This window comes from Bombina bombina, chromosome 4, assembly GCF_027579735.1.
Source record: "Bombina bombina isolate aBomBom1 chromosome 4, aBomBom1.pri, whole genome shotgun sequence".
NCBI classification, from domain to species: domain Eukaryota; kingdom Metazoa; phylum Chordata; class Amphibia; order Anura; family Bombinatoridae; genus Bombina; species Bombina bombina.
This window is the reverse complement of record NC_069502.1, coordinates 484,175,357-484,200,206: the sequence shown is the minus strand read 5'-3', so window position 1 is coordinate 484,200,206 and position 24,850 is coordinate 484,175,357. Positions and strand designations below refer to the sequence as shown.

The window sequence follows — 24,850 nt, the reverse complement described above, 5'->3', positions numbered from 1 at the left end:
TTCTACGCTGTGTACAAGATCTGTTATTAATGGGAGTGATCCATCCGGTTCCGCGGTCGGAACAAGGACAAGGGTTCTACTCAAACCTGTTTGTGGTTCCCAAAAAAGAGGGAACCTTCAGACCAATCTTAGATTTAAAGATTCTAAACAAATTCCTAAGAGTTCCATCGTTCAAAATGGAAACTATTCGGACAATCTTGCCCATGATCCAAAAGGGTCAGTACATGACCACAGTAGATTTAAAAGATGCTTACCTTCACATACCGATCCACAAAGATCATCACCGGTATCTACGGTTTGCCTTCCTAGACAGGCACTACCAGTTTGTAGCTCTTCCATTCGGATTGGCTACGGCCCCAAGAATCTTCACAAAGATTCTAGGTGCCCTCCTGGCGGTACTAAGACCGCGAGGGATTTCGGTAGCTCCGTATCTAGACGACATTCTAATACAGGCTTCAAGCTTTCAAACTGCCAAGTCTCATACAGAGTTAGTTCTGGCATTTCTAAGGTCGCATGGATGGAAAGTGAACGAAAAGAAGAGTTCTCTTTTTCCTCTCACAAGAGTTCCATTCTTGGGAACTCTTATAGATTCTGTAGAAATGAAGATTTACCTGACAGAGGACAGGTTAACAAAACTTCAAGATGCATGCCGTGTCCTTCATTCCATTCAACACCCGTCAGTAGCTCAATGCATGGAGGTGATCGGCTTAATGGTAGCGGCAATGGACATAGTACCTTTTGCACGCCTACACCTCAGACCGCTGCAATTATGCATGCTAAGTCAGTGGAATGGGGATTACTCAGATTTGTCCCCTACTCTGAATCTGAATCAAGAGACCAGAAATTCTCTTCTATGGTGGCTTCATCGGCCACACCTGTCCAGGGGGATGCCATTCAGCAGGCCAGACTGGACAATTGTAACAACAGACGCCAGCCTACTAGGTTGGGGCGCTGTCTGGAATTCTCTGAAGGCTCAGGGATTATGGAATCAGGAGGAGAGTCTCCTTCCAATAAACATTCTGGAATTGAGAGCAGTTCTCAATGCCCTTCTGGCTTGGCCCCAATTAACGACTCGGGGGTTCATCAGGTTTCAGTCGGACAATATCACGACTGTAGCTTACATCAACCATCAGGGAGGGACAAAAAGCTCCCTAGCAATGATGGAAGTATCAAAGATAATTCGATGGGCAGAGTCTCACTCTTGCCACCTGTCAGCAATCCACATCCCGGGAGTGGAGAACTGGGAGGCGGATTTCTTGAGTCGCCAGACTTTTCATCCGGGGGAGTGGGAACTTCATCCGGAGGTCTTTGCCCAAATACTTCGACGTTGGGGCAAACCAGAGATAGATCTCATGGCGTCTCGCCAGAACGCCAAACTTCCTCACTACGGGTCCAGATCCAGGGATCCGGGTGCGGTTCTGATAGATGCCTTGACAGCACCTTGGAACTTCGGGATGGCTTATGTGTTTCCACCCTTCCCGCTGCTTCCTCGATTGATTGCCAAAATCAAACAGGAGAGAGCATCAGTGATTCTAATAGCACCTGCATGGCCACGCAGGACTTGGTATGCAGATCTAGTGGACATGTCATCCTGTCCACCTTGGTCTCTACCTCTAAGACAGGACCTTCTGATACAGGGTCCGTTCAAACATCAAAATCTAACTTCTCTGAAACTGACTGCTTGGAAATTGAACGCTTGATTTTATCAAAACGTGGTTTTTCTGAGTCGGTTATTGATACCCTGATACAGGCTAGGAAGCCTGTTACCAGAAAGATTTACCATAAAATATGGCGTAAATACCTATACTGGTGTGAATCCAAACGTTACTCCTGGAGTAAGGTTAGGATCTTTAGGATCTTGTCTTTTCTACAAGAGGGCTTAGAAAAGGGTTTATCGGCTAGTTCATTAAAGGGACAGATTTCAGCTCTGTCCATCTTGTTACACAGGCGTCTGTCAGAAAATCCAGACGTCCAGGCCTTTTGTCAGGCTTTAGCTAGGATCAAGCCTGTGTTTAAAGCTGTTGCTCCACCATGGAGTTTAAACTTAGTTCTTAACGTTTTACAGGGGGTTCCGTTTGAACCCCTTCATTCCATTGATATAAAATTGTTATCTTGGAAAGTTCTGTTTTTAATGGCTATTTCCTCGGCTCGAAGAGTCTCTGAGTTATCAGCATTACATTGTGATTCTCCTTATCTGATTTTTCACTCAGACAAGGTAGTTCTGCGTACTAAACCTGGGTTCTTACCTAAGGTAGTTACTAACAGGAATATCAATCAAGAGATTGTTGTTCCATCCTTGTGTCCAAATCCTTCTTCAAAGAAGGAACGTCTTCTACACAATCTGGATGTAGTTCGTGCCCTCAAGTTCTACTTGCAGGCAACTAAAGAGTTTCGTCAAACTTCTTCCCTGTTTGTCGTTTATTCTGGACAGAGGAGAGGTCAAAAAGCTTCTGCTACCTCTCTCTCTTTTTGGCTTCGTAACATAATACGTTTAGCCTATGAGACTGCTGGACAGCAGCCTCCTGAAAGAATTACAGCTCATTCCACTAGAGCTGTGGCTTCCACTTGGGCCTTTAAGAATGAGGCCTCTGTTGAACAGATTTGCAAGGCTGCAACTTGGTCTTCGCTTCATACTTTTTCCAAATTTTACAAATTTGACACTTTTGCTTCTTCGGAGGCTATTTTTGGGAGAAAGGTTCTTCAGGCAGTGGTTCCTTCTGTATAATGAGCCTGCCTATCCCTCCCGTCATCCGTGTACTTTTGCTTTGGTATTGGTATCCCAGAAGTAATGATGACCCGTGGACTGATCACACATAACAGAAGAAAACATAATTTATGCTTACCTGATAAATTCCTTTCTTCTGTTGTGTGATCAGTCCACGGCCCGCCCTGTTTTTAAGGCAGGTAAATATCTTTTAAATTATACTCCAGTCACCACTTCACCCTTGGTTACTCCTTTCTCGTTGATTCTTGGTCGAATGACTGGGACTGACGTAGAGGGGAGGAGCTATATCAGCTCTGCTGGGTGAATCCTCTTGCATTTCCTGTTGGGGAGGAGTTATATCCCAGAAGTAATGATGACCCGTGGACTGATCACACAACAGAAGAAAGGAATTTATCAGGTAAGCATAAATTATGTTTTTTATGAGAACTATTTAATTTTGAGTTCCATGTCTCTCAGGAGAGGCTGTTTAGGCAATGCCGCAGTTTTCTCCTTTAGCGTCCCAAGCTTTCATGGCGTCACATACAGTGCCCTGCGGTTCCTCTCAAGCTCCTGGGGGAGTTATTTGCGGAAGATTTTTCTGTAAGGTTTCTGTTCCACCTGCTGCTCTTTGGGTGGCTCTTTCTCATAGGTCTGATGAGGAAAATACGCCGGTAGTACTCTGAGGGTGAAACTTCAGATTTATACAGTATAGGTCCTTCTTCTGATGCTGAGGTGGTATCTTTCATATTTGTGCCTAATACTTTGTGTATTGTTAAGGAGGTTTTGGCTACCTTGGAAGACTCCTATAGTTTTGCTGTTGTCAAGCCTCTGCGGATGTTTCATCCAAGTCCAAGATTTTGACGATTCCCTACAAGGGTAAAACCTTGTTTGGTCCGGGTTTGGCTGAAGTTATTGCAGATATTACAGGAGGAAAATTACTTTTCTTCCCACAGAATAAGAGAAATAAACAGAAAGGGCGTCAGAGTAATTTTCATTCCTTTCAAAACTATAGAGATAAGCCTCCCCCCCCCCCCTCTTCCAAGCAGGAACAGTGCAAGCCTTCCTTGAAGCAAAATCAGTCTTGGAACAAGGGGAAGCAATCTGAGAAGCCTGCAAATGATTCAAAGTCAGCATGAAGGGCCTGCCCCAGATCCAGGAGCGGATTATGTAGGGGCAGACTTTCTCAATTCGCTCAAGTCTGGGCTTCTACTTCAATCTGTTTGTGGTTCCCAAAAAAGAAGGGACCTTCAGGCCAATTTTAGATCTGAAATGTCTAAACAAGTTTCTCAGAGTATTGTCCTTCAAGATGGAAACGCTACGTTCCATTATTCCCTTAGTCCAAGAGTCAGTTCATGACGACCATAGACCTGAAGGATGCGTACCTTCATGTTCCCGTCCACAAGGATCATCACAAGTTTCTGAGATTCACTTTTCTAAACAAGCACTTTCAGTTTGTGGCCCTTCCATTCAGTCTGGCCACAGCTCCCAAAATCTTCTCAAAGGTCCTTGGAGCTCTGTTGGCATTGACCCGGTCTCGGGGCATTGCAGTGGCACCCTATCTGGACGACATTCTGGTTCAAGCGCCATCTTTTCAAGAAGCAAACTCTCATACAGATATCTTGTTGTCTTTTCTTCTCTCCCACGGATGGAAGGTGAATCTGAGAAAAAAGGTTCTCTGATTCCAGCTACAAGGGTAGTGTTCTTGGGGACCATAATAGATTCCTTTTCAATGAAGATATTTGACAGAGACCAGAAAGTCAAAGATTTTCGACGTTTGTCTTGCCCTTCAGTCCTCACCTCGGCCGTCAGTGGCTCAGTTTATGAAGGTAATTGGTCTAATGGTAGCTTCCATGGACATCATCCCATTCGCTTCGTTCCATCTCGGGGCTCTGCAGCTATGCATGCTAAGACTATGGAATGGGGACTTGCGGATCTGACTCCGTGAATTGATCTGGATCAGGCATCAAGACTCTCTTCCGTGGTGGTTGTCTCAGGATTACCTTTCCCAGGGAGCTTTCTTCCGCAGGCCTTCATGGGTAATTGTAACCACGGATGCCAGCCTGCTTGGTTGGGGAGCAGTCTGGGGCTCACTGAAGGCTTAGGGGTCTATGGACTCAGGAGGAGTCAGATCTTCCCATAAACATCCTAGAGCTTAGAGCATCCTTCAATGCTCTACTGGCCTGGCCTCAGTTAGTTTTAGCCTTGTTTATCAGGTTCCAGTCGGACAACATAACATCAGTAGCGTACATCATCCACCAGGGAGGAACTTAGCCATGACAGAGATGGCCCAAATTATTCGGTGGGGGGAGACCCACATCTGCTGTCTCTGTGATCCACATCTCAGGAGTGGACAATTCGGAAGCCGATTCTCTGAGCCAATAGATTTCTCATCCCGGGGAGTGGGAACTCCATCCAGAAGTGTTTTCCAGCTTGATTCACAAATGGGGGCTCCCGGAGCTGGATCTCATGGCATCTCGACAGAATGCCAAGCTCCCGAGGTATGGTTCGAGGTCAAGGGATCCACAGGATGATAGATGCTCTGGTAGTTCCTTGGAATTTCAGTCTAGCATACCTGTTTCCCCGTTCGCTCTTCTTCCACGAGTCATTGCTCGGATCAAGCAGGAGAGGGTGTTGGGGATTTTTATAGCTCCGGCGTGGCCTCGCAGGATCTGATATGCAGACCTAGTGGAAATGTCATCTCTTCCACCTTGGAGACTACCTCTGAGGAAGGACCTTCTACTTCAGGGTCCCTTCCTTCATCCAAATCTCGTTTCTCTGAAGCTGACTGCTTGCAGATTGTACGCTTAATTTTATCTAAGCTTTGGTTCTCAGAGTCGGTCATTAAGACTTTGATCCAGGCTTGTAAGTAAGAAAGATTTACCATAAAATATGGCGTAAATATCTGTATTGGTGTGAATCCAGAGGCTACTCTTGGAGTAGAGTCAGGATTCCTAGGATTTTGTCTTTTCTCCAGGAGGGTCTGGAGAAGGGTTTGTCGGCGAGTACTTTGAAAGGTCAAATTTCTGCATTGTCTATTTTGTTCCATAAGCGGATGGCGGATGTGCCAGACGTGCAATCCTTTTGTAAGGCCTTGCTCAGAATCAGGCCTGTGTTTAAACCTGTTACTCCTCCCTGGAGTCTTAACCTTGTTCTTAATTTTAAGGTTTTCAGCAGGCTCCGTTTAAGCCTATGCATTCCTTAGATATTAAGTTATCTTGTTGCTATTTCTTCTGCTCAGAGAGTTTCGGAACTCTCGGCGCTGCAGTGTGATCCCCTTATCTTTCTTTCTGATAAGGTGGTTCTGCGTACTAAGTTTGGTTTCCTGTCTGTTTGTTTTGGTCAGGAATATTAATCAGGAAATTGTTTTTCCTTATTTGTGTCCTTCCCCTTCTTCCCCTAAGGAGCGTTTGTTGCACAATCTGGATGTTGTGCGTGCGCTGAAATTCTATCTACAAGCGACTAAGGACTTTCGTCAGTCTTCTGCTTTGTTTGTTTCTCTGGGAAACATAAGGGTCCGAAAGCTACGGCTACTTATTTCCCTTTGGCTGAAGAGTATTATTCGTTTGGCCTATGAGACTGCTGGAGAGCAACCTCCTGAGAGTATCACAGCTCATTCCACAAGGGTGGTTTCTTCTTCCTCGGCCTGTCTTGTCCCTCCCTTATCATCTGTGTCCTCTAGCTTGGGTATTGATTCACAACAGTAATTGATGATGATCCGTGGACTCACCATGTCATTAGAAAGAAACAAAATGTATGCTTACCTTGACACGGTGAGTCCACGGCCTGCCCTGTATTTTTCAGACAGTTTTTTTTATATACACCTCAGGCACCTCTGTACCTTGTTACTTCCTTTCTCTCCTTTCCTTTGGTCGAATGACTGGGGGGTTGTGGGTAAGAAGTGATATTTATCAGCTTTGCTGTGCTGCTCTTTGGGATATTCCCAACAGTAATTGATGATTATCCGTGGACTCACCGTGTCAAGAAATAAATAAATTTATCAGGTAAGCATAAATTTATTTTTTCCTCTTTTTTGAGGAATTGAGGTCATCTACACGATATGCTTTTATATCACATTTATTCACTATATTATTTTTGTTTGTTATTTAAGTTATTTGTTTTTAGATTCCCTATCTATGAAAATTTTTCTGACAGAAGTCAGAAAATCCAAAATTCTTTCCTCTTCCCTCTCTCTGCAGTCTACTGTTCGACCATCAGTGGCTCAGTGTATGGAGGTAATTGGTCTGATGGTTGCTTCCATGGACATCATTCCCTTTGCTCCATTCCATTTGAGAGCTCTGCAGTTGTGCATGCTCAGCCGATAGAACGGGGAACATTCGGAGCTGTTTCAGAGCATAGATCTAGATCTGATGACAATAGACTCTATTCCGTGGTAGCTCTATCAGGAGCATCTGTCTCAGGGCACTTGCTTCCGGAGGCCTACCTTGGGTAATTGTGACCACGGACATCAGCCTGCTGGTCTGGGGAGCTGTCTGGGACTCGTTAAAGGCGCAGAGACTATGTCTGTTCTCCCCATAAATATCTTGATGTTGAGTTATTTACAATGCTCTGATGGCTTGGCCTAAGTTGTCCTTAGCCGAATTTATCAGGTTCCAGTCGGTCAATGTCACAACAGTGGCTTACATCAGCCATCAGGGAGGAACTCGGAGTTCCTTAGCCATGTAGGACGTGGCTTGGATTGTTCAGTGGGCGGAAGCTCACAATTGCTGTCTATCTGCCATCCACATTCCAGAAGTGGACAACTGGGAAGCGGATTTTCTGGGCAGACAGACATTTCACCCCGGGGAGTGGGCTCTTCATCCAGAGGTGTTCTCCAGGTTAACCTTGAAATGGGGGGGCCGGAGTTGGATTTGATGGCGTCTCGGCAGACAGCCAAGCTTCCAAGGTACAGTTCAAGGTCAAGAGATTCGCAGGCCGCTCTGATAGATGCCCTGGCAGTTCCTTTGGATTTCAGTCTGGCATATCGGTTTCGCCCATTTGCTCTCCTTCCACAAGTTACCGCTCGTATGAAACAGGAGAGAGCTTCGGTAATTCGAATAGCTCCCGCGTGGCCTCGCAGGATCTGGTATGCAGACCTAGTGAAGATGTCATTTCTTCCACCTTCTAACTCAGGGTCCATTCCCTTTTGAAACTGACTGCTTGGAGATTGAACGCTTAGTTCTGTCTAAGCGTGTTTTTTTAAATCACTCATTGAGACCATGATTCAGGCTCGTAAGCCTGTTACTAGAAAGATTTACCATAAGATATGGCGTAAATACCTTTTTATTGGTGTGAATCCAAGGGCTACTCTTGGAGTAGGGTCAGGATTCCTAGGATTTTGTCTTTTCTCCAGGATGGTCTGGAGAAAGGGTTGTCAAGTCATTTCTCTGAAGGGTCAGATTTCTGCCTTATCTATTTTATTACACAAGCGTCTGGCGGATGTGCCAGATGTTCAATCTTTTGGTCAGAATCAGGCCTGTATTTAAGTCTGTTGCTCCTCCTTGGAGCCTTAATCTTGTTCTTATTTTGCAGCAGGCTCCGTTTGAGCAATTGCATTCCATAGATATTCAGTTATTATCTTGGAAGGTTTTGTTTCTGGTTGCTATCTCTTCTGCTCTGAGAGTTTTGTAACTCTCAGCTTTGCAGTGTGACTCGCCTTACCTTATCTTTCATTCTGATAAGGCGGTTCTTCGTACTAAGTTGGGTTTTCTTCCAAAGGTGGTTTCAGATAGAAATATTAATCAGGAGATTGTTGTTCCTTCTCTATGTCCTAATCCTTCTTCTTATAAGGAACGTTCGTTACACAAGTTGGGACGTTGTGCATACTCTAAAATTCTACCTGCAGGCGACTAAGGATTTTCGCCAGTCCTCTGCCCTGATTGTTTGTTTCTCTGGAAAGTGTAAGGGTCAGAAAGCTACTGCTACTTCTCTTTCTCTCTGGTTAAGAAGTATAATTCATTTCGCTTATGAGACTGCTGGTCAGCAGCCTCCTGAGTGAATTACAGCTCATTCCACGATGGCTGTCTCCTCTTCTTGGGCTTTCAAAAATTAAGCTTTTGTGGAACAGATTTGCAAGGCTGCAACTTGATCCTCTCCGCATACCTTTTCCAAATTGATGACTGCATGGACTTACCATATCCAGAATTATTTTTTTATTAGGTAAGCATAAATTTTGTTTTTAAATTTTTTTGGGCCTACATTTCTACATGGAACCTTTTTAGAGGGTTAATTGGTGTATTTAAGGGCTGTTACTTGACTTGTATTATTGCTGTTAATACAATTGTTTTTTTCTGTATTGTACTTTTAGGGCCAGATTACAAATTGAGCGCTAAAGTGATATTTGCGCTCAACTGAGCAATACCAGCTCATGTTAATGTGGGCTGGTATTACAAGGGAGGTGCAATGCGAACACGACATTGCCTTGCATGGAAGCATTGCACTCACAAGAACGTGCTTCCATAGGCTCATGAGTGATTGGCTTGTAATGTTGACCACAAACATTATAAGCAGTGCAACAGAAGAATGTGAGTATATAGGAACGGCTACATTCAGACACCTAAGGACACCGGACAATAAGGTAATTCAAACTTCAAGGGAATATTACCTGACAAATATCATTTATCATGGGGAGGTGTCCTGGGTGGATACGTAATGAAAACAAAGACACGTGTGAAAAAAAACCCGTAAGTTAATTAAGTCTGACCGACCGCATTTCCAGATACAGGACACTTGGAGCTTTTAATATTTTTTTTTCTTGACAGACAAGATTCACATTTAACCTTCAACATTGCTTTGCATAGAGACTATCTGTTCTGGGACTTTTGTGGGAGGTTTATATTTGGCCTGTATTATCAAAATATTTGTTTTTTAGCATATGGATTGTTGCATTGTAACCACCGGTGGTTTTTAAATTATTTTATAGTTTTTATAAGGTTTAAGACAGTTAAGATCTGTTGTGGTTTTGCTGATTTTCTAGTACACTTTTCACTGTTTTTATTATGTTGCAAAGGACAGTCTTTTTACAATTAATGGCTTTAACCACATTCTAAGTGTATATACTGATATAACACTGTTTACAGTAAATATATATATATATATATATATATATATGATTTATATACATATATATTTGTGTTAATATGTGCATATAGGTAAATTAATGAATTTGTGGACTCGCTGCCAATAAAGAAATACTTTATTTTAGGGGCAATTGGGGCACTTTAAGAAAATTAACCAGAGATCTGATCTTTGGTTAATTTTCTCAGTGCTAATTCCTACTGCAAGCTCGCAGTTGCAATAACCAGCCACTTGTTATACAAATTTGCCAGTTTGCGGGCTTTCTATAAATTAGCGCTTCACTTGTAATCTAGCCCTTAATTTGTACTTCAGTATTTCACAGTTTTGCTTATATACCCCCATTTAATATGTTTGACCCATTAGAGGGAACTTACAGGGATTATAATGCAGCTCAAAAAACAAATGCTGTTCATTTCTCCAACATAGGTGTGTCCGGTCCACGGCGTCATCCTTACTTGTGGGATATTCTCCTCCCCAACAGGAAATGGCAAAGAGCCCAGCAAAGCTGGTCACATGATCCCTCCTAGGCTCCGCCTACCCCAGTCATTCTCTTTGCCGTTGTACAGGCAACATCTCCACGGAGATGGCTTAGAGTTTTTTAGTGTTTAACTGTAGTTTTTATTATTCAATCAAGAGTTTGTTATTTTGAAATAGTGCTGGTATGTACTATTTACTCAGAAACAGAAAAGAGATGAAGATTTCTGTTTGTATGAGGAAAATGATTTTAGCAACCGTAACTAAAATCCATGGCTGTTCCACACAGGACTGTTGAGAGCTACTAACTTCAGTTGGGGGAACAGTATGCAGTCTCTTGCTGCTTGAGGTATGACACATTCTAACAAGACGATGTAATGCTGGAAGCTGTCATTTTCCCTATGGGATCCGGTAAGCCATGTTTATTACGATCATAAATAAGGGCTTCACAAGGGCTTATTAAGACTGTAGACTTTTCTGGGCTAAATCGATTCATTATTAACACATATTTAGCCTTGAGGAATCATTTTATCTGGGTATTTTGATATAAGAATATCGGCAGGCACTGTATTAGACACCTTATTACTTAGGGACTTTCCCAAAGCATAAGCAGAGCCTCATTTTCGCGCCGGTGTGGCGCACTTGTTTTTGAGAGGCATGGCATGCAGTCGCATGTGTGAGGAGCTCTGATACTTAGAAAAGACTTTCTGAAGGCGTCATTTGGTATCGTATTCCCCTTTGGGCTTGGTTGGGTCTCAGCAAAGCAGATACCAGGGACTGTAAAGGGGTTAAAGTTTAATACGGCTCCGGTTCCGTTATTTTAAGGGTTAAAGCTTCCAAATTTGGTGTGCAATAGGCTAAGAATTCTGGGTTTGCTATTGTGGCGCGCAGAGCGCTTTGGTTGAAATCTTGGTCGGCTGATGCGTCTTCCAAGAACAAGCTACTTAACATTCCTTTCAAGGGGAAAACGCTGTTTGGCCCTGACTTGAAAGAGATTATCTCTGATATCACTGGGGGTAAGGGCCACGCCCTTCCTCAGGATCGGCCTTTCAAGGCAAAAAATAAACCTAATTTTCGTCCCTTTCGTAGAAACGGACCAGCCCGAGGTGCTACGTCCTCTAAGCAAGAGGGTAATACTTCTCAAGCCAAGCCAGCTTGGAGACCAATGCAAGGCTGGAACAAGGGAAAGCAGGCCAAGAAACCTGCCACTGCTACCAAGACTGCATGAAATGTTGGCCCCCGATCCGGGACCGGATCTGGTGGGGGGCAGACTCTCTCTCTTCGCTCAGGCTTGGGCAAGAGATGTTCTGGATCCTTGGGCGCTAGAAATAGTCTCCCAAGGTTATCTTCTGGAATTCAAGGGACTTCCCCCAAGGGGGAGGTTCCACAGGTCTCAGTTGTCTTCAGACCACATAAAAAGACAGGCATTCTTACATTGTGTAGAAGACCTGTTAAAAATGGGAGTGATCCATCCTGTTCCATTAAGAGAACAAGGGATGGGGTTCTACTCCAATCTGTTCATAGTTCCCAAAAAAGAGGGAACGTTCAGACCAATCTTAGATCTCAAGATCTTAAACAAGTTTCTCAAGGTTCCATCGTTCAAGATGGAAACCATTCGAACTATTCTTCCTTCCATCCAGGAAGGTCAATTCATGACCACGGTGGATTTAAAGGATGCGTATCTACATATTCCTATCCACAAGGAACATCATCGGTTCCTAAGGTTCGCATTCCTGGACAAGCATTACCAGTTCGTGGCGCTTCCTTTCGGATTAGCCACTGCCCCAAGGATTTTCACAAAGGTACTAGGGTCCCTTCTAGCTGTGCTAAGACCAAGGGGCATTGCTGTAGTACCTTACTTGGACGACATTCTGATTCAAGCGTCGTCCCTTCCTCAAGCAAAGGCTCACACGGACATCGTCCTGGCCTTTCTCAGATCTCACGGATGGAAAGTGAACGTGGAAAAGAGTTCTCTATCTCCGTCAACAAGGGTTCCCTTCTTGGGAACAATAATAGACTCCTTAGAAATGAGGATATTTCTGACAGAGGCCAGAAAAACAAAGCTTCTAGACTCTTGTCGGATACTTCATTCCGTTCCTCTTCCTTCCATAGCTCAGTGCATGGAAGTGATCGGGTTGATGGTAGCGGCTATGGACATAGTTCCTTTTGCGCGCATTCATCTAAGACCATTACAACTGTGCATGCTCAGTCAGTGGAATGGGGATTATACAGACTTGTCTCCGAAGATACAAGTAAATCAGAGGACCAGAGACTCACTCCGTTGGTGGCTGGCCCTGGACAACCTGTCACGAGGGATGACATTCCGCAGACCAGAGTGGGTCATTGTCACGACCGACGCCAGTCTGATGGGCTGGGGCGCGGTCTGGGGATCCCTGAAAGCTCAGGGTCTTTGGTCTCGGGAAGAATCTCTTCTACCGATAAATATTCTGGAACTGAGAGCGATATTCAATGCTCTCAAGGCTTGGCCTCAGCTAGCGAGGGCCAAGTTCATACGGTTTCAATCAGACAACATGACAACTGTTGCGTACATCAACCATCAGGGGGGAACAAGGAGTTCCCTAGCGATGGAAGAAGTGACCAAAATCATTCTATGGGCGGAGTCTCACTCCTGCCACCTGTCCGCTATCCACATCCCAGGAGTGGAAAATTGGGAAGCGGATTTTCTGAGTCGTCAGACATTGCATCCGGGGGAGTGGGAACTCCATCCGGAAATCTTTGCCCAAGTCACTCAGCTGGGGGGCATTCCAGACATGGATCTGATGGCCTCTCGTCAGAACTTCAAAGTTCCTTGCTACGGGTCCAGATCCAGGGATCCCAAGGCGGCTCTGGTGGATGCACTAGTAGCACCTTGGACCTTCAAACTAGCTTATGTGTTCCCGCCGTTCCCTCTCATCCCCAGGCTGGTAGCCAGGATCAATCAGGAGAGGGCGTCGGTGATCTTGATAGCTCCTGCGTGGCCACGCAGGACTTGGTATGCAGATCTGGTGAATATGTCATCGGCTCCACCTTGGAAGCTACCTTTGAGACGAGACCTTCTTGTTCAGGGTCCGTTCGAACATCCGAACCTGGTTTCACTCCAGCTGACTGCTTGGAGATTGAACGCTTGATCTTATCGAAGCGAGGGTTCTCAGATTCTGTTATCGATACTCTTGTTCAGGCCAGAAAGCCTGTAACTAGAAAGATTTACCACAAAATTTGGAAAAAATATATCTGTTGGTGTGAATCTAAAGGATTCCCTTGGGACAAGGTTAAGATTCCTAAGATTCTATCCTTCCTTCAAGAAGGATTGGAAAAAGGATTATCTGCAAGTTCCCTGAAGGGACAGATTTCTGCCTTGTCTGTGTTACTTCACAAAAAGCTGGCAGCTGTGCCAGATGTTCAAGCCTTTGTTCAGGCTCTGGTTAGAATTAAGCCTGTTTACAAACCTTTGACTCCTCCTTGGAGTCTCAATTTAGTTCTTTCAGTTCTTCAGGGGGTTCCGTTTGAACCCTTACATTCCGTTGATATTAAGTTATTGTCTTGGAAAGTTTTGTTTTTAGTTGCAATCTCTTCTGCTAGAAGAGTTTCAGAATTATCTGCTCTGCAGTGTTCTCCTCCTTATCTGGTGTTCCATGCAGATAAGGTGGTTTTACGTACTAAACCTGGTTTTCTTCCAAAAGTTGTTTCTAACAAAAACATTAACCAGGAGATTATCGTACCTTCTCTGTGTCCGAAACCAGTTTCAAAGAAGGAACGTTTGTTGCACAATTTGGATGTTGTTCGCGCTCTAAAATTCTATTTAGATGCTACAAAGGATTTTAGACAAACATCTTCCTTGTTTGTTGTTTATTCTGGTAAAAGGAGAGGTCAAAAAGCAACCTCTACCTCTCTCTCTTTTTGGATTAAAAGCATCATCAGATTGGCTTACGAGACTGCCGGACGGCAGCCTCCCGAAAGAATCACAGCTCATTCCACTAGGGCTGTGGCTTCCACATGGGCCTTCAAGAACGAGGCTTCTGTTGATCAGATATGTAGGGCAGCGACTTGGTCTTCACTGCACACTTTTACCAAATTTTACAAGTTTGATACTTTTGCTTCTTCTGAGGCTATTTTTGGGAGAAAGGTTTTGCAAGCCGTGGTGCCTTCCATTTAGGTGACCTGATTTGCTCCCTCCCTTCATCCGTGTCCTAAAGCTTTGGTATTGGTTCCCACAAGTAAGGATGACGCCGTGGTCCGGACACACCTATGTTGGAGAAAACAGAATTTATGTTTACCTGATAAATTACTTTCTCCAACGGTGTGTCCGGTCCACGGCCCGCCCTGGTTTTTTTAATCAGGTCTGATAATTTATTTTCTTTAACTACAGTCACCACGGTATCATATGGTTTCTCCTATGCAAATATTCCTCCTTAACGTCGGTCGAATGACTGGGGTAGGCGGAGCCTAGGAGGGATCATGTGACCAGCTTTGCTGGGCTCTTTGCCATTTCCTGTTGGGGAGGAGAATATCCCACAAGTAAGGATGACGCCGTGGACCGGACACACCGTTGGAGAAAGTAATTTATCAGGTAAACATAAATTCTGTTTTTCCCTGTTTGTTTTGCAAAACTGTTCCAGTAGACGAGATTAATCAGCTATATGTTAACTGTGTCCCATGTTTCCAAGCTATAATTCTGTCTGTTTGCCTGGCAGACATCTAGTGCTCATGCCTGTCTTTGTCTCAATGGAATAACACTGATTTTTCGCCTGAGTTTAAAAATACTTTGAAACTTAAACCTGGAAATTTGTCACTTTCAGGGAGCTGAGCCTTTAGCTCTGTCACCATCTAGTTTACAGTTCTCTAACTCTGAGTCCTTTTCCGAATCTTCTGAGGGCGTCCAAGGTAAATCACAAACTTCCAGTTTATTGCACAAGGTCAAGAGATCCAAGAGCTCAAATGATTGATGTTCTAGTTTGTCTTTGGAACTTTCAACTGGCCCATCTCTTTCCCTGTTTTGTTCTTCTTGCGAGAATCAAACCGTAACTAGCATCAGTAATTCTCATAGCTCCAGCATGGCCACACAGAACTTGGTATGCGTATCTTATCCTCCCCTCCTTGGACTCTTCCTCTCAGGGAAGATCTGCTGTCTCAAGATCCACTTTTCATCAGGAGCACCAATCTCTGAATTTAATGGCATGGAGGTGGAACGCCTAGTCCTCAAGAGTAGAGGCTTCTCAGATTCGGTAAGCTCTATTCTTCTGCAAGCGAGGACACCGGTTACTCAGACAATTTACCATAACATTTGGACATCTTATTTTCTTTGGTGTTCTTCTAAATGTTTTTCATGGAAATAATTTATAATTCCTAGAATTCTTCAGTTTCTCCAAGATCGCCTGGAGAAAGGTTTATCGACTAGCTTTTTAAAAGGTCAAATGTCTGCCTTGTCTGTTTTATTTCATAAGAAGTTGGCTAAGTTGCCTGATGTCCAAACATTTGTTCGGGCCTTGATGATAATTCCCCCTGTTATTAGACCTATTTCTGCTCCTTGGAGCCTTAATCTGGTTCTATCTGTTTTGCATGGTCCTCCCTTTCAACTTATGCATAATTTGGACCTAGAATTGTTGTCTTGGAAGGTTCCTTTTCTTCTAGCCATCTGTTCAGCTAGACAAGTTTCTGAACTCTCAGCTCTTTCTACTGATCCTCCCTTTTTGTTTTTTTCATAAGGATAAAGCGGTTCTTCGAATCAAATATGATCTTCTTCCTAAAGTTGTATTTTCTGAAAACATTAACCATGAAATGATTGTTCCTTCTCTGTGCCCACATCCTTCAAATTATAATGATTGTTCCTTCTCTGTGCCCACATCCTTCAAATTATAAGCAACGTTATCTACACGATTTTGATGTGGTTATAGCTTTAAAAAAATATTTTCAGGCTACTAAAGATTTTAGACAGACCTCTAACTTATTTGTCCATTTTTCAGGTAATAGGTTTAAAAGTCCATGGCAGTGACTCTAGCTTCTTGGTATAAACAGACAATACATAAAGCTTACTTGGTTGTGGGAAAACCACCTCCAAAAGATTTGCAAAGCGGCAACTTGGTCTACTCTTTTAATACTTTTTCCAAATTTTACTATTGTGATGTTTTTGCTTCTTCAGCAGCTGCTTTTGGCAGGAACGTCCTTCAGGTTGCAGTGTCCGGCAAATTGGAACTTCCCTTTTTTATTTTTCCACCTGTCCTTAAAAGGGACATTGTACATTAGATATTTCTTTGCATATATGTTTTTTGTAGATCCATTTTATATAGCCCATCTGGGAGTGTTTGTAACAATGTATAGTTTTTGGTATTGTATCCCACATGTTATGGACACCCATGGTCTCTCCTAATCATACGGAAAAAAACTGAATTTATACTTACCAATAAATTTATTTCAGTATGAGGAGAGTCCATGGGACACACCCTATTTTTGTAGAATCTTAAGGGCGATTGTTTTCAGTCTTTCCTTCAATTTTTTTTCTACCTCTGCTCGGCTATACGTTAACCGGAGAGGAGTAGAGTTGGAAGGGATTGAAAGCTATTGTGAGGGTTCTTGACTTCCACCTGTTGGCGGGAAGTATATATCACATGTTATGGACACCCATGGACTCTCCTCATCCCGAAAGAGAGAAATTTATTGGTAATTATAAATTCGTTTTTTTTCACGTGATGCTCATGCTTTGATGTATATTTTATTAACTGTTCCCAGGATCTTACATCTCTCCAACCTCACCAATTTTATAAGTTTGTGGTTATCAGACTTATTGCTCTTAGACGCACAATTTACACACGTGTGTGAACATGAGAAAACGATTATTTATTTCCCATAATCCTCTGATCTGTCAAACAACTTTAGTTAATTTGGTTCCCTAGAATAATATAAGAGCTAGAGAGCTTAGAATACACCCCCTGTGGAGGAGCAGTGCTAATGTTTTTTTGGGGACCTGCTAACAGCACAGCCATTAGCTATTTTTTTTGTAAACAGAATAACGCAGTATTGAGTACTGTACAGTCTAAGTGGCAGAAATAATTATCCACAGTAGTAATATCTAGAAGTAAATCAGAGACTAAATTATATAGAATAGTTTTAAACTGTACTACAGTTTTCAGTATTGAGCAGAGCTTTATTCAAAGGCTATTATGTTCCAGTTCCTCTGAGAAATGCATGAGCTGCAAATTGCATTTAGGAATGTCTAAACTATACTCTGGGCATTTTAGCCCTGCCTAGGTCACCCAGACTTACACATGGTTTAAAAAAAGATAAATATAAACCACAGATGTTTTTAGAATACAAAGTTATTGTGAACATTATACAAAAGTGTATTCCTACTAAACCATTGTATGTGCTTGTCTTTTTCGTTCCTATAATTATACACTTTTTATAAAGTTTTGCTTATTGAATGTAATTTTTATGCAGGAAGGATTTTATCAATATGCATTTTTTTTTTCTTAGCATAAACTCATATAAAATGTTCTTTCTCTTGTTAAGTGTAGTCAGTCCACAGGTCATCCATTACTTATGGGATTATATCTCTTCCCCAACAGGAAGTTGCAAGAGGATCACCCAAGCAGAGCTGCTATATAGCTCCTCCCCTCACATGTCATATCCAGTCATTCTCTTGCAACCTAACTAAAGATAGGTCGTTTTGAGAGGTCTGTGATGTTTTTAAACTTAGTTTATTTCTTCAATCAAAAGTTTGTTATTTTAAATGGCACCGGAGTGTGCTGTTTGTTCTCAGGCAGCATTAGAAGAAGAATCTGCCTGCGTTTTTCTATGATCTTAGCAGACGTAACTAAGATCCACTGGCTGTTCTCATACATTCTGAGGAGTGAGGTAACTTCAGAAAAGGGGAATAGCATGCAGGGCCCCCCTGCAAACGAGGTATGTGCAGTAAATTATTTTTCTAAGGAATGGAATTGACTGAGAAAATACTGCTAATACCAATGTAATGTAAGTTCAGCCTTAAATGCAGTGGTAGCGACTGGTATTAAGCTGATGAGTGTGTGTACACTGAAGTATTTTTCTAGGGAATGGAATTTGACTCAGAAAATACTGTTAATGCTGAAGTAATGTATGAGCCTTCACTGCAGTAAATGCGACTGGTAGCAGGCTTATTAATAACACTTCATAGCTTTTAAAATATATGTTCAAAACGTTTACTAGCATGTTAATCGTTTTTGTGAGGTACTTGGTGATAAAACTTATTGGGGCATGATTTTTACCACATGGCTATCTTTGTTTTCTGCATAGAAACAGTTCACTGAGCTTCCCCACTGTTGTAATATGAGTGGGAGGGGCCTATTTTAGCGCTTTTTTGCGCAGTAAAATTTCAGTCACAATCTTCCTACTTCATCCTCCATGATCCAGGACGTCTCTAGAGAGCTCAGGGGTCTTCAAAATTCGTTTTGAGGGAGGTAATCAGTCACAGCAGACCTGTGACAGTGTGTTTGACTGTGATAAAAACGTTAATTATATAATTGTTATCCGTTTTTGGGTATTAAGGGGTTAATCATCCATTTGCAAGTGGGTGCAATGCTCTGCTAACTTAATACATTTACTGTAAAAATTTGGTTGCTATAACTAATTTGGTTCATTGTTACTTCAACTGTGACAGCTTTTTGTGCTTCTTAAAGGCGCAGTAGCGTTTTTTATATTGCTTGTAAATTTATTGAAAGTTTTTTCCAAGCTTGCTAGTTTCATTGCTAGTCTGTTTAAACATGTCTGACTCAGATGAATCTCTTTGTTCACTATGTTTAAAGGCCAATGTGGAGCCCAATAGAAATTTGTGTACTAATTGCATTGATGTCACTTTAAATAAAAGTCTATCTTTACATGTAAAGAAATTATCACCAGACAACGAGGGGGAAGTTATGCCGACTAACTCTCCTCACGTGTCAGTACCTTCGCCTCCCGCTCATGAGGTGCGTGATATTGTGGCGCCAACAGGGAGGCCCATACAAATCACTTTGCAAGACATGGCTACTGTTATGACAGAAGTATTATCTAAATTGCCAGAATTAAGAGGCAAGCGCGATTGCTCTGGGTTAAGGACAGAGCGCGCTGATGATGGGAGAGCCATATCCGATACTGCGTCACAATTTGCAGAACATGAGGACGGAGAGCTTCATTCTGTGGGTGACGGATCTGATCCAGGAAGACTGGATTCAGAGATTTCTAATTTTAAATTTAAGCTTGAGAACCTCCGCGTATTGCTAGGGGAGGTATTAGCGGCTCTGAATGATTGTAACACGGTTGCAATTCCAGAGAAATTATGTAGGCTGGATAAATACTATGCGGTACCGGTGTGTACTGACGTTTTTCCTATACCTAAGAGGCTTACAGAAATTATTAGCAAGGAGTGGGATAGACCCGGTGTGCCTTTTTCCCCCCCTCCTATATTTAGGAAAATGTTTCCAATAGACGCCACCACACGGGACTTATGGCAGACGGTCCCTAAGGTGGAGGGAGCAGTTTCTACTTTGGCTAAGCGTACCACTATCCCGGTGGAGGATAGTTGTGCCTTTTCAGATCCAATGGATAAAAAATTAGAGGGTTACCTTAAGAAAATGTTTGTTCAACAAGGTTTTATCTTACAGCCCCTTGCATGCATTGCGCCTGTCAATGCTGCGGCGGCATTCTGGTTTGAGTCTCTGGAGGAGGCAATTCGCACAGCTCCATTGGATGAAATTATGAACAAGCTTAAAGCACTTAAGCTAGCTAACGCATTTGTTTCTGATGCCGTCGTACATTTAACCAAACTTACGGCTAAGAACTCCGGATTCGCCATCCAAGCGTGCAGAGCGCTGTGGCTTAAATCCTGGTCAGCTGATGTGACTTCTAAATCTAAATTGCTTAATATTCCTTTCAAAGGGCAGACCTTATTCGGGCCCGGCTTGAAAGAAATTATCGCTGACATTACGGGAGGTAAGGGCCATGCTCTGCCTCAGGACAGGGCCAAATCAAAGGCCAAACAGTCTAATTTTTGTGCCTTTCGTAACTTCAAGGCAGGAGCAGCATCAACTTCTTCCGCTCCAAAACAGGAAGGAGCTGTTGCTCGTTACAGACAGGGCTGGAAAGCTAACCAGTCCTGGAACAAGGGCAAGCAGGCCAGAAAACCTGCTGCTGCCCCTAAGACAGCATGAAGAGAGGGCCCCCTATCCGGAAACGGATCTAGTGGGGGGCAGACTTTCTCTCTTTGCCCAGGCTTGGGCAAGAGATGTCCAGGATCCCTGGGCGTTGGAGATCATATCTCAGGGATATCTTCTGGACTTCAAAGCTTCTCCTCCACAAGGGAGATTTCATCTTTCAAGGTTATCAGCAAACCAAATAAAGAAAGAGGCGTTTCTACGCTGTGTACAAGACCTCTTACTAATGGGGTTGATCCACCCAGTTCCGCGGACGGAACACGGGCAAGGATTCTATTCAAATCTATTTGTGGTTCCCAAGAAAGAGGGAACCTTCAGACCAATCTTGGACTTAAAGATCCTAAACAAGTTCCTAAGAGTTCCATCATTCAAAATGGAAACTATTCGAACCATCCTACCCATGATCCAAGAGGGTCAGTACATGACCACAGTGGACTTAAAGGATGCCTACCTTCACATACCGATTCACAAGGATCATTATCGGTATCTAAGATTTGCCTTCCTAGACAGGCATTACCAGTTTGTAGTTCTTCCCTTCGGGTTAGCTACGGCCCCAAGAATCTTTACAAAGGTTCTGGGCTCACTTCTGGCAGTACTAAGACCGCGAGGCATAGCGGTGGCTCCGTACCTAGACGACATTCTGATACAAGCGTCAAGTTTTCAAACTGCCAAGTCTCATACAGAGATAGTTCTGGCATTTCTGAGGTCGCATGGGTGGAAGGTGAACGTGGAAAAGAGTTCTCTATTGCCACTTACAAGGGACTCTTATAGATTCTGTAGAGATGAGAATTTACCTGACGGAAGCCAGGTTATCAAAACTTCTAAATGCTTGCCATGCCCTTCATTCCATTCCACACCCGTCAGTGGCTCAGTGCATGGAGGTAGTCGGCTTAATGGTAGCGGCAATGGACATAGTACCATTTGCGCGCCTGCATCTCAGTCAGTGGAATGGGGATTACTCAGATTTGTCCCCTCTGCTAAATCTGGATCAAGAGACCAGAGTTTCTCTTCTATGGTGGCTTTCTCGGCCCCATCTGTCCAAAGGGATGACCTTTCGCAGGCCAGATTGGACGATTGTAACAACAGATGCCAGCCTTCTAGGTTGGGGCGCAGTCTGGAATTCCCTGAAGGCTCAGGGATCATGGACTCAGGAGGAGAAACTCCTCCCAATAAATATTCTGGAGTTAAGAGCAATATTCAATGCTCTTCTAGCTTGGCCTCAGTTAGCAACTCTGAGGTTCATCAGATTTCAGTCGGACAACATCACGACTGTGGCTTACATCAACCATCAAGGGGGAACCAGGAGTTCCCTAGCAATGTTGGAAGTCTCAAAGATAATTCGCTGGGCAGAGTCTCACTCTTGCCACCTGTCAGCGATCTACATCCCAGGCGTGGAGAACTGGGAGGCGGATTTTCTAAGTCGCCAGACTTTTCATCTGGGGGAGTGGGAACTTCATCCGGAGGTCTTCGCTCAACTGATTCATCGTTGGGGCAAACCAAATCTGGATCTCATGGCGTCTCGCCAGAACGCCAAGCTTCCTTGTTACGGATCCAGGTCCAGGGACCCGGGAGCGGTGTTGATAGATGCTCTGACAGCACATTGGGTCTTCAACATGGCTTATGTGTTTCCACCATTTCCGATGCTTCCTCGATTGATTGCCAAGATCAAACAGGAGAGAGCATCGGTGATTCTGATAGCGCCTGCGTGGCCACGCAGGACCTGGTATGCAGACCTAGTGGATATGTCGTCCTGTCCACCATGGTCCCTGCCTCTGAGGCAGGACCTTCTAATTCAGGGTCCTTTCAACCATCCAAATCTAATTTCTCTGAGGCTGACTGCATGGAGATTGAACGCTTGATTCTATCAAAGCGTGACTTCTCGGAGTCGGTTATTGATACCTTAATACAGGCTAGGAAACCTATTACCAGAAGAATTTACCATAAGATATGGCGTAAATATTTATATTGGTGCGAATCCAAGAGTTACTCATGGAGTAAGGTTAGGATTCCTAGGATATTGTCTTTTCTACAAGAGGGTTTAGAAAAGGGCTTATCTGCTAGTTCGTTAAAGGGACAGATTTCTGCTCTGTCTATTCTTCTGCACAAACGTCTGGCAGAAGTTCCAGACGTTCAGGCTTTTTGTCAGGCTTTGGCTAGGATTAAGCCTGTGTTTAAGACTGTTGCTCCGCCGTGGAGCTTAAACTTAGTTCTTAACGTTCTGCAAGGCGTTCCGTTTGAACCCCTTCATTCCGTTGATATCAAGCTTTTATCTTGGAAAGTTCTGTTTTTGATGGCTATTTCCTCGGCTCGAAGAGTCTCTGAGTTATCCGCCTTGCATTGTGATTCTCCTTATCTGATTTTTCATTCAGACAAGGTAGTTCTGCGTACTAAACCCGGGTTCTTACCTAAGGTAGTTTCTAACATGAATATCAATCAAGAAATTGTTGTTCCATCATTGTGTCCTAACCCTTCTTCAAAGAAGGAACGACTTTTGCATAATCTGGACGTAGTCCGTGCCCTGAAGTTCTATTTGCAGGCAACTAAAGATTTTCGTCAAACTTCTTCCCTGTTTGTCGTTTACTCTGGACAGAGGAGAGGTCAAAAAGCTTCGGCTACCTCTCTCTCTTTTTGGCTTCGTAGCATAATACGTTTAGCCTATGAGACTGCTGGACAGCAGCCTCCTGAAAGGATTACAGCTCATTCTACTAGAGCTGTGGCTTCCACCTGGGCCTTTAAAAATGAGGCCTCTGTTGAACAGATTTGCAAGGCTGCAACTTGGTCTTCACTTCACACTTTTTCAAAATTTTACAAATTTGACACTTTTGCTTCTTCGGAGGCTGTTTTTGGGAGAAAGGTTCTACAGGCAGTGGTTCCTTCCATTTAAGTTCCTGCCTTGTCCCTCCCATCATCCGTGTACTTTAGCTTTGGTATTGGTATCCCATAAGTAATGGATGATCCGTGGACTGACTACACTTAACAAGAGAAAACATAATTTATGCTTACCTGATAAATTTATTTCTCTTGTAGTGTAGTCAGTCCACGGGCCGCCCTGTCTTTTACGGCAGTTCTAAATTTTTAATTAGACTCCAGTCACCGCTGCACCCTATGGTTTCTCCTTTCTCGTCTTGTTTCGGTCGAATGACTGGATATGACATGTGAGGGGAGGAGCTATATAGCAGCTCTGCTTGGGTGATCCTCTTGCAACTTCCTGTTGGGGAAGAGATATAATCCCATAAGTAATGGATGACCCGTGGACTGACTACACTACAAGAGAAATAAATTTATCAGGTAAGCATAAATTATGTTTTTTGCAAACTGAGTTGTCATGATTATTTAGTTACTACTTTTTTTCATACAGGTATCGACCATCTCTTAGCCCAACATATAGCACATCTTTTTATTAGAGATCCTTTAACGTTATTTGAAGAGAAAATACATTTAGATGATGCAAATGAATCGGACCATTTTGAGGTATTGTGCCTTGTATTTCTTCTATTTATTTTTCATAATAAAATGGATAATCTGTTTCATGATCACTATGCATAACTTAAATAGCAACAAAAATCGCTGTGCGTGTATGTATGTATGTATATATAAGTCCAAAGAGATCGCACTCCAGACTTCCAAAAGCAACAACCCAGGGTGCAACAGAGCAATTTATAAACAAATAGAAGAAAGAGTGCACTCCAATAGGAATCCTTTCATCAATACCTCGCTTTTTAGCTAGATTACGAGTTTTACGTTATGAGCTTCTCGCAACTAACTTGCAAGTTATTTCCACCGTTCACCTCCCTATAGCGCTGCTATTACAGGTTTGCAAAAACCCGGCGTTAGCAGGCAATATGGCAGCGTTGAGCTCCATACCACACTCAAATACCACGCTGCTTTGAGCTGGTTTTACGTGCTCGTACACGATTTCCCCATAGACATCAATGGGGAGAGCCGGCTTAAAAAAAAAACTAACACCTGCAATAAATAAGCGTAAATCTCCGTAACGCAGCCCCATTGATTCCTATGGGGAAAGAAAATTTATGTTCCAATCAGCCAATAGAATGCGAGCTCAATCCTATTGGCTGATTGGATCAGCCAATAGGATTGAAGCTCAATCTTATTGGCTGATTGCATCAGCCAATAGGATTTTTTTCACCTTTAATTGGATAACATAATTTAAATGAACCTTCAGTGTACGGCTGGGACTGTATGAAGAGGATGCTCCGCACCGGGTGTCTTGAAGATGGAGCCGCTCTGCGTTGGAAGGATGAAGATAGAAGATGCTGCCTGGAGGACCACTTTTTGCCGCTAGGATGAAGACTTCTCCCGGCTTCGTCGAGGATGGATGTCCGGTCTTCAAAAACTGTAAGTGGATCTTCGGGGGTTAGTGTTAGTTGTTTTTTTTTTTAAGGGTTTATTGGGTGGGTTTTATTTTTAGCTTAGGGTT

At 43.3% G+C, this 24,850-nt stretch overlaps 1 protein-coding gene across 1 annotated transcript in view; it reads left to right on the top strand.

The window, feature by feature from the left end:
* Window positions 1-24,850, top strand: part of GCLC (glutamate-cysteine ligase catalytic subunit) — a gene marked incomplete in the record, with an annotated part of 285,087 nt that overhangs the window by 125,733 nt on the left and 134,504 nt on the right. Inside the window, 1 exon segment of the mRNA XM_053710384.1 lies at window positions 23,771-23,883. Within this exon segment, the coding sequence (XP_053566359.1) occupies window positions 23,771-23,883 (113 nt within the window).